The 10,929-nt window shown below is 39.7% G+C and overlaps 1 protein-coding gene across 1 annotated transcript; it reads left to right on the plus strand.

Annotated features, from left to right (window-relative positions):
* The first annotated feature begins 7,840 nt into the window (after window positions 1-7,840).
* Window positions 7,841-9,163, plus strand: LOC145981475 (uncharacterized). The gene has a single exon (XM_083114705.1). The coding sequence runs from the start codon at window positions 7,841-7,843 to the stop codon at window positions 9,161-9,163; it is 1,323 nt and encodes a 440-aa protein (XP_082970831.1).
* Window positions 9,164-10,929: the final 1,766 nt, after the last annotated feature.

Consider the following 10,929-nt stretch of genomic DNA (forward strand, 5'->3'; position numbering starts at 1 on the left):
AGTTTCAAAAGATGTGCATGAACTAGGAGAGTGGATGGGCTACAAATGGCTCTCACATGACATTCAGAACGAGATCATTGATATATTAGGGAGATCCAGTGGCGGCGATTAGGGGGGCGTGGGGGCAGTTGCCCTCCCCATTTTTTGGCACTTTTGCGCCTGCACTATGCTAAACCTTATCCACGAGGGGAAAGTAAACAATCCTTGCCCCCCAGTTTTTGCACCTTACCCTCCTAGTTTTGGCACCCAATCGCCGCCACTGGGGAGATCTGTTTTGCGCTCCGTGGTAGCAGATATTAAAAGTCGGGAATATTTTGCTATTATGGTTGACGAAACTTGTGACATATTCATCCGTGAACAATTGACATTTTGCATTCGAACTGTAAATGAAAATTTTAATATTTTTTGGAATTCATGGGCTTTTACGAGATTCCGAACACTGAGGCCAAAACTTAAAAAAGGGAGGTAGTGAGTCTTTCATTAATTTATTTCAGTGATCAGAGCCCCCCCCCCCCCCCAATAATTTTGACACGTCGACGCCCCTAGCTACGGCTTTGATCGGTACTACACCTTCCGACATGCCTATCCAAGCCAAAGATAGAATTTGATACATCCAAAGAAGAATATCAGAATGCTATTTTATGCTTGAATACCCCCCCTCCCACACTTTCAATTCAACCTATTTGTCTATATTTTATTATTGAAACTGGATAATTATAAATACTGTCGCTTTTGTTTGGTAGTAAAGGTACGCTTTCGTCACAGTTGAAAATGATCTTTATTGTGTGGGAAGCAAGCCTACAATATAGATGTGGGCCTAGGAAATTCCTTTTGCGTCATTCGTTTCAATTATGAATAAACAATGTTAAGAGCAAGTTTTTATTACCAGGGCGAAACATGAATGGCCCTGCCCACGAAAAAATTCCCCACTTGGCCAGTTCTCCTAAATAAAGTAGCCTCAGCACTATTTGCGCTCTGTCTCGTTCGTGATTGTATTTCTTCTTCTGGGTTTTCAGTGACTCAATCTTCTCCCATTACACTCTCAACTAGAGTAGTGGACTCAACTCTTGATACGTCACGGCTGCCCGACATCAGAGTTGCCAGGTCATATTAAAAAATATATTTGCGTATAAGTACGGACATGCATATTTCGATTTTGAGGAAAACATGAAATGTGAAAATGCACACTGTAATATTAATTGTTCATGTTTTTGAAAGGTATGAGGTAAGGCCCCTTGCGATTTCTAATATTCTATTTCGAAATTTATTATCAGCTTAAGAGAATGAAAAAGCAAACTATGATAATGACTGATTTCAGTTGAACGATACTTACCTATTGTAAATAATTAACAATTATTTGAACCGATAGGCTGATTAATTCCCAGAAGCACCTACAGGGATGCCGTGCAAAGTAATAACGGGAAACAGACCCAGAAAGGAAAAATTAAAAGCCATAATAATTTCCAAGATATCTGTGTACGTGACGAAAAATATGAAACATATGTATTCAATAAATCAGATAAATTTGTAGAGCATGCAACACTGCCAATCACTAAACTCAATCTTTTAAATTTTGTGAATTTTCTGCTTGAGTCAACCTTGGTCATTTCCCAAAGCTTCAGCTGCAGACAGACGGCAAATAACATTGCAATGTTGCCAAAGTATTTCTACAGGGTGTCCCAGTTAAAAGTAGCCCTTCAACGATCAACAGTCACATGCTAATGATGACCTTGAGTACCTACCACGGTTCACGTTACAATGGACTATTTCATTTTACTGGTGCAATATTGCCGTCATTTGCCTCGTAGACAAATGTCTTTGAGCTGACCTACTTTAAACTGGGACTCGCAGTAGTTCATTGGTGCAAGCAGAGGCGTAGCGAGGGGTGGGCGAAGTGGGCGAATGCCCTGGGCATTGAGTCTCATGTGGCGTGTACAAAAAATATTATAAATGGAACTGAAAAAAAAATAGATGGAACAGGCTAATTCTGTTCTTCTGGCTTAAAATTTTAGAACCCTAGAACACTACCGTACGTAAAATTTACGTATGCTTTGCGGTCAAATCCATCGCCTACCTCCCACTTCGCACCCACTCAACCCTCTGCCTAGCAGTGCCTCAAGTTGTCTGTCGGACATAAGGCAGCACTGTGGTAAGGAGGGTGCAAGCGCTGTTCGTCTCGATTTGGTTTCTTATGTTGTGCACTGTACGTAAATTTTACGTAGCTGTAGTAAAACGAGAAAAATCTTTCACGTAATTTTGACATTCGTAAATTCGATTTGGATAGCTAGATTTTGAAAACAAAAGTTTAGAAGCATTGTGGCAATTGTGGGTAATTGTAGTCTGCTACCGATGAGCTACAATGGCGTCGATGAGAACGATGGAAGTGAATTACGGGCCGGAAATCTACAGAATAAATGTGTGTGTTCTGCCACTGCACTTGTAAATAGAAATAAATCTTCCTCTTCCTTCGTATTATCCTTAGTCGTTCTTTTAAATTCATTCAACAACGGTGTTTCCATAAAAACCTAAGCAACATCCGAAACTGCAGAGAAAAGAGGAACTGTAGATTCCATTTTGAAACAATTTGTGATGAAGATTCGAACGTTCAGTGGTGGAATATGCGATGACGTCAACTGAAGCTTCAGCGCTGAAAATCCAAAGGTACTGTTTGTGAGGGTGTCGCGCAGGCCCGTACTGGAATTGATCTCCAGGGGGGGCTCACGGGTTATCAGGGGGGCTTTGTAAACCAAGTCCAATTTTCAAAAGTTGAACAGTATTAAATGAAGGTAAATTATGTGGGGAAATATATCATACAAATACTACATTTTTCTATATCTTTTAAAACATAATTCTTTATAGTTTTTTTTGTTGTTTTAAAGTGCTGACTGTTACTGAAATCATCCCTTACTGCACACTCCATACTACTTTTGATGATACAGATATTTATATCACACAAGAAAAAATGCACAATATTCAATCATAGTGCCTAAAGTTCATTTCACCCCCGGCTGAAGCAATGAAACTTTCCTTCGTTCCGGAAACTTGGGAGTTGTTGACCTTTGACACAGATGCGGAGGGAATTTGCATGATGCATTAAAGTCACAGATTTCTGTCTAAATTGGAGGTCGCAACAGGGGCAGCGAAGGTACAGATAAAGAAGCTGCCCTGTGAAAGAACCTACCAGAGTCTAGAGAAGAGAATCTTCTAAATACTTGCAGCTACTTATACTACTTACAAATAAAATGTATTAGCTGTTGTTCATGTTCTGTGAATTTATCCTTCACCAAAGTTGTGAGCAAGATAATATCTGCTGCCTACATTTTCACTCTTCACTGCAAACACATTACAGAAAATAGTTTTGCCTAATGTCAAGGGGGCTGAAGGCAGTGCCAGGGGGGCTGGCCCCTGCCTGGCTACGGGCCTTGTGTCGCGCCAGCATGGCAACAGCACGTCAGAGGTCACCTTCCGTCTCCGGCTGAACGCGGCTCCTTTGTATTCAATCGGCCAATCTAATTGTCGAACAGGTGGATGCTCATCTGCTTTATCCGAGCCGTCGCCGCCTCCATGTCCCCCGAGACCTGCGTCGCCTTCCGATTGTCCCTAGCGCGAAGGCCTGCACGTACACGGTCACTTGGTACGCAGGAATCGAGTTTCAAACGTGCTCGGAGGACAAAGCACTCGCAACAATGGGGCTTCTCTGCTGCTGCTGCAGACACTGAGCCAGGGGCATTATGAATGGGTTCTTTTGTCACCTTCCGACAGACGGAAGGAAGAGCTCTGACCTCAAGAAAAGGCTCCATTGGCCATGAATGCGCAAGGAACCTCGATTCCAAGCTTTTCAATCCTTCAAAGAGAAACTTAACGAAAATTAATGGATTTCAAAATTGAGTGCCAGAGAATACATCAAAGGTCACAGAAAGGATCATAAATGGCTCAAAGGGCTTCAACTCTCGCTTACTAGAGACTTGTACCATATGAAGAGAACCAGTTTCAGAAAAGTGATCCTTCTGCTGGACCTATGGTCTATTTAGTGATTTACCAGGGCCGGCTTTAGGCCCGATTTAGAAAAAATCATTTTCCTTAATATTTACGCCATGACGAAAATGCTAGCGTGTAAAGTAAAAAATCTTATAGCATTTCAGATGCCATGACATATTTTATAGCATTTCTCAAGGATAGGCTCGGTCCGAATCATTTTTCGTAGCGTAACCAATCAGAAACGACCTCTAGGTCACGAGTGCAGTTGTAATGGCGGCCGCGTGAGTTGTAAACAATGTATCACTTCACATTTTTAAAAGACAATAACTATTCAACCGAGAGGAATAACGTTTCGTGTAAAATGTTATTAGGTACAAAACAATGGCGCTGCTTAAATACATACTCCCTCTCTCCCATAATTATAGTCCGGTATGCCAAAATGGTAGTATAGGAATTACAGACGAAGAGGCAGATGAAAAGCACACGCATGGGGAGAGGCATAGTAGATCAGTCTTCAAGATTGTGAAGAGGAACAACGTGACCTTATCGCAACGAGCAACAAATACCGCCCAGCCGATTACCAATTATTATGGGACAACAGACAAAGGTATACCGGACAATAATTATGGGACAGAGGGAGTACTTTATAACGTTTACTGTACACGTATGGAAGAATATTTAAGTTGTTTCAAATGTAAACACCGTGCACTCACCATGGATTGTGTAACTCGACGTGCCTTTCATGCTGTAGATGTTATACATTGTAATCGCAAAAGCTAATCGAAAAGTTACATAAAACGCTTCCGTGTAAAGTACGGTAAAAGTTTCATACATCGGAGACACATTGCTTCAATTTTACACAAGAAACTACTTACGGAAATGAGTTTCTCCAAGGTTTACAACGTCCGTCGAGGTATTTTCTTTCATCGTGGAATCTATTTGACCGGGAAATCATGTATTTTTCAAGAGAAATATCTCACCGACGCACAATTGCCATTGCTTTCATTTGCTTGCCCTACGACAACCGGATGCTTCGTACGTTTGATGACGTAAGCCCCTGTCAGTGTTTCAACCCCCCCTTTTTTTTACTATGCTTGTCTAACGTAACCAAACCTAACCTAACCTTATCGGAAATGGTTCGTGGGGCTATCCATGAATGGTTTGTGGGGCTATCCGTGTATGGCTTGTGGAGCTATCCGTCAGCTACCCGTGCATAATGTATAATTTCCACCGGTGACGAACACGATATAGTAGGTATTTTTTTGGTGAAGAATGTTGAAACACTGCATACCCACAACGTGAGTCAAGATGTGCCCGCCATATTGTATGTTCCGGAAGCGAAGAAAGGAATAAAAAAAAAGCACTCAGAATGTGAAAAATTGCGTTTGTTTCGTGTAAAAAGCATAATGGCACATTGAACTATGTTCCGCAATACACAATTGATAAGTACGAACCATGCGAAACACAAAATATTCGATTTAATGTGTCTCCGATCTATGAAACTGGTACCGCATTGTAATCGCAAAAGCTAACAGAAAAGTTACATGAAACGCTTCCGTGTGAAGTACTATCTGCTATAAGATTTCGGGAAGCATTTACATAGCATTTATGCTAGCAAAAATGTTACAGGAAACGCTTCCGTCTAAAGCCGGCTCTAGGAATGAAATCTTCCGGTGAAAGGATTATGTCGGGGGAGCCTTACTCCTCTCTCAAATCCTTCGGCGACGCCAGGATTAATCTTCTAGGGGTGCTGAGGAGGTGCGGAATGAAATGTAGGGGGTGCAATGTTGAAAATAAGAGAAGATGAAACATGCATGTTTTAGCCACTAAATGAAGTAGTACCAATAGCCATCTACGCCGATCGGTATGAAAACAGCTATATTTTTGAAAAGGTGCTGCAACTTAAAATCCGGTTCCTATATATTACCTTAAGAAGTCAGGGAAATATTCTATCTTGTGTTGCTCGAGCGTATTTTGTTTCTTTGGATATAACAATATTTTATTACTTTCCAGAACATTTAGTCTTTCGTTTTACGAGAGTCACATGCTTAAATCCGCAATGCGGATGTAGAATCCTAACTCCCGTAAACTTGCAGAACGGGAATTCTCTGAAACATATGAAATTCGGGAACCTCCCGAAAAACTGAGCTCGCGTGAACACATGTTGTAGGCAAGCAGCAGTGATGCCAACCGTAGGGACATGTCCCTACGCGTAGGAACTTTTCACTATATTTTTCCCGCGTAGGGACAGATTTTGCCAAATGAGGAAAAACGTAGGGACTTTTTTCAATGTTGGAAAATAACATTTTCTTGTGCAAAGGTGCAAATCTCCATCAGATTTTTTAACATGTTATCGGTTACCAAGAACTTTGAAGGCAAGTTCTTTCTTGAAAACATTTCCACTCTCGCGAAAATAGTGCTAACATTACCACATTCTAACGTAGAAACGGATATAATATTTTCAATGTTAAGTGATACAAAAACAAAAAAAGATAAATAAAATGGGACCAGAATTGTTAAATTCTTTGCTAGTGAGAAATTCTTCCCTTAAGGCACGAGAAGACTGCAAGAAATACAGCATCACCAACCAACATCTATCTCTTCACAGCAGCAGCATGTATGACTTCAAATAGCATAATCAACAGTAAAAGACTCACTGTTATTCATAAATTGTGGAAGCATCTAGCAGAAAGATTTGATAAGAAAATGTGTATATTTTATCTTCTGTCTTGCATGCTCATGAGGTGGTGTTTTTTTGGTCGTTTTACTTGGCGTAGGGACATTTTGACTACGTCTGTAGGGACATTGCCGAAAAGTGGTTGGCAACACTGGCAAGCAGTCGTCTTGAGCAGATCACGCGCGGTTTCAATGACCAACCTGGAATTATATTTCGGAAAGAGATCGAATCAAAGATATCACGTATAACAACAATAACAATAAAGTTATAATTATTACATAAGGTTACCAGGTGACAAACTCTAAAAAAGGACATTTTTAGATTTCACGAAAGATTTTACAAAAGTGTTAGAGTAGAGGCGGCGAATGTGGAATGGTCGGCAAAAGTGGAATACCATGATATTTACAACTACATACGTCTACCATCTATCGAGGTAGTTTAGAACCATCAGACAGTATGTACAGATGGCAGCACTGAAGCAACCACCGCCATCCACTGTGAATGTTTGCTGACAGAGCACAAAAAGCTGTTTTGGAGGGAGCGGACTTTTTTTCGTTACCGTCGTTTTGTACACACAAAGCAAACACAAGGTAAGATTTCTGCAAGTGTTCTATGTGACATTGTTCACCAATGTCGTAGCTAAATAAGCATTGTCAATTAGGTGTCCTGGAAGTTTCCGTTATTATCTAATTTAAGATTAAAAAAGAAAAGTAGTTAGCGGGTAATGTGGAATACGTGAGGGTGGTTAATGTGGAATACTATTCCACATTACCCTCTCTTTTTCAGGCCTTGATACAATTTGTTAAAATCACATTTTTATAGTTTTATGACTTCCTGCATGCAGTTATAAGGTACAGCTAAATGGCAGAGAATGTTTATCATGTTGTGGGGGGTTCAAGATACCCTCAAAATTTCTGCAACTTGTTAATGAGAACATTTTTGGCAAATATTCCCTCGACATTGATCTTATTATGCGGCAGCCATTCCTTCTTCAGCCCTTATTACTGTTCTTATTACGAAATTAGATTTTCCTAAACCCTTGCAGAAAGAAAATTGAAATTGTACCCATGTTAAGATAGAATAATTACTGTAAATGCATTATGACAAAAAATCCTATATTTCATCTGCATATTTAATGCTCAAAATGGTCTCTTTATATTTTGCAGATTCACAGACCCTCCCAGAATGCCGAAAGGAGGAGTACAGCAGAAGAAGTGGGACCCAGAGAAAATGACGCAGGCAGTGACATCAGTCAGGCAAAAAGAAATGGGATTTCTGCGTGCCAGCAAAACATATGATGTTCCACGGACCACATTATTTCGATTAGTTAGAGAACATTCTGACAAATCTGCAGATGACGCTGCAAGAATACGTGTAGGTCGAAAGCCAATCTTCTCTCCAGCCATGGAAAATGATCTTGTCAGTTATGTCTTAGAAATGGAATCTCGTTACTATGGACTCACAAAACGTGACATTTGTTCAGTTGCTTATCAATTAGCTGTTCGAAATAATGTGAAGCACCCGTTCTCTGTGGTAAAAGAATGTGCTGGTCAAGACTGGTTTAGATTGTTTATGCAAAGAGATAAAGATTTAGTGACTCTTCGAAATCCCACTGGAACCTCATTTGCGAGAGTAAATGGCTTCAGTCGCGAAAACGTGGCTAAATTTTTCAACAACTTGGAAGATGCCTACAAGAAGTTCAATTTCCCCCCTGACCGTGTGTATAACGTAGATGAGAGTGGACTTACTGTGGTGCAAACCAAACAGGACAAAATCATTGCATTAAAGGGGAAAAGACAGTTGGGTACTCTGACATCCGCTGAGCGAGGATCACTAATAACTGTAGTAACATGTATGAGTGCGGGTGGTTCATTTGTCCTTCCCATGTTAATTTTTCCAAGGAAAAATGAAAATGTTCAACTGATGAAATATGCACCTCCAGGTTCCATCGCAGCGTACCATCCCTCAGGCTGGATTCAACTCTCAATATTCACTAACTGGTTTCGTCACTTCATCAGTAAAGTGAAGCCAAGCAAAGATGACCCAGTACTCCTCATACTTGATGGCCACTACAGCCACACCAGGAATATTGAGGTTATTGACCTAGCTCGGGAAGAATCCGTTGTTATAATGTCTTTGCCACCACACTCGACACATAAGCTACAACCTCTTGATAGAACATTCTTGGGCCCTCTGAAGAGATATTACAACGAGGATTTGAGATTGTTTCTCCGTAACCATGGGAGAAGAGTAACTCATTTTGACGTAGGAAAACTCTTTTCCAGAGCTTACCTACGTGCTCAGTCGGGCGAGATTGCTGATAATGGATTCAAATGCACAGGGATTCATCCCCTGAATCCAAACGTTTTTAGGGACAGTGATTTCATTGGAGCTACCAACACAGCCAGTAATGACGTCTCTCTACCTCCTGATAGTGTTAATCCACAACCATCCACATATTCGCCAACTGAAAATCCTGCCTGTACAGGAAACAACTTCACCAAGTGAAAAGTCTACAAATGCTGTCTACACTCGCCGATCAACTCAACCCAACCATGCAGTAACACCATGGAATATACCTCCAGTTCCAACTACAAGTAATGCACAATCCAAGAGGGAAGCAGAACCACTTCCGTCAACTGTACTCACAGGAACACCTTATAAACATTCTCTACAACACTCTCTTCATGAATTAGAAGAGAAGAAGTCAAAGAAAAGCAACTCGTGCAAGAGATGTATCTTCAAAGAATCAAATCAGTGTGAAGGGAAAGGAAAAGATGAAATGGCAAAATCCAGAACGCAGCGTGGCAAGAAGCAGGAAGACATTGCACGTACAACAAGTGAATCGACCATTGAAAGTGATGGAATCACCTCTGATCATTGTAGTGTGATTGGTGAAAGTGTAGGTCCGAGGAACCCAGACACTGAGTGCTTGTTCTGTGGAGAGAATTGGTCGACTGATGTTCCAGGCAGTAAGTGGATCCAGTGTATATTGTGTGAATTCTGGGCCCATGACCTCTGTAGTGCATCAGAGGGAGATGTGTTTATTTGCGATTTTTGCAAGTAAATTTGTAGTTTTTCATTTAACTGCATAACGAATGTAGAATTAACATAAATGAACAGAACAATAAGGCTAAGTGTCAAAGTTGTGTAATCTCTAATTATGAGGGTAATGTGGAATACTGTATTCCACATTACCCCCCACTTTCATTTTGTTGACATTTCGCACTTTATTCACTAATGTTTTTTTCTTCAAAAGCACATTAATTATTTCAAATATTCTGAGTGTTTTTTTTTAAAAAGGAATGTCTATTGTATTTTTTTGTTGAATTTTTATATCAAAATGTGCACAAATAAAGTAATTATAGTTCAAAACAAAAACGGTATTCCACATTTGCCGCCTCTACTCTATACTACTCGACAACCCTCTTAATGGCATACCGAGAAATTATAATTGAGACAATTATAAATAGTGGAAATCAATGTACTAGTCCTGCTATAATAGCAAATACTGCAACTCTTTGAATTAACATTTATGTAGTGTCTGTGTAGCATTTCATCATCTGTTATTAAACTTTGGGCATTTGTATAATTTTAAAAAAACACAAAACTAGAATCTTCAATATTTGTGCTGTGTATCATTATTTTCACAATTTTAGTTCTTAAACTTACACTTAAACTATAGCTGTAAATTTCTTCATGTTACAATCATATCATACATTACAATATTTAATGTTGTTTTTATGTGTAAATTAGTAAATAATATTGTAATCGTCCAACAATTTTTCTTGGTTGAATGGAATGTTTCTTGTCTTTGCACGTGCAACTGAGGATGTTGTTATTTTCCTTACTTTGAAATTGAACACGGAAACAACATTAACAATTATTTATAAATATAAAATTTGGTTACGAATCTTGAAGTTGAGGCAGTTGTCTACACCTCAACAAAGGACATTTCCCCATTTTCAAAAAAGAGGACATGTAAAAGAGGTAACCCTATTATTACGTTAATAAGATTAAAATGCCTATTAATAGTAATATTATTAAAGTACGCCAATTCGTATCGTGAGAACCAGAGGGACGTGACTCCAGCTTCTCAAATTTACAAGAGAGAGGAAACAATGTATTCTTTGGAATGTCTTCCTCTTAAAGTCAGTAAATTGAAGATACTTAACTCCACCATACTGCTAAGGTTTAGGAGGGGGGGGGGGTATGTCGATTTCAGTTTAAAAGCAAAACTGAAATCTCCACTCTTGGAGTTATATTTATCTGGT

This window comes from Lepisma saccharinum, chromosome 29 (genome assembly GCF_977018435.1).
Source record: "Lepisma saccharinum chromosome 29, izLepSacc3.1, whole genome shotgun sequence".
Taxonomy (NCBI): domain Eukaryota; kingdom Metazoa; phylum Arthropoda; class Insecta; order Zygentoma; family Lepismatidae; genus Lepisma; species Lepisma saccharinum.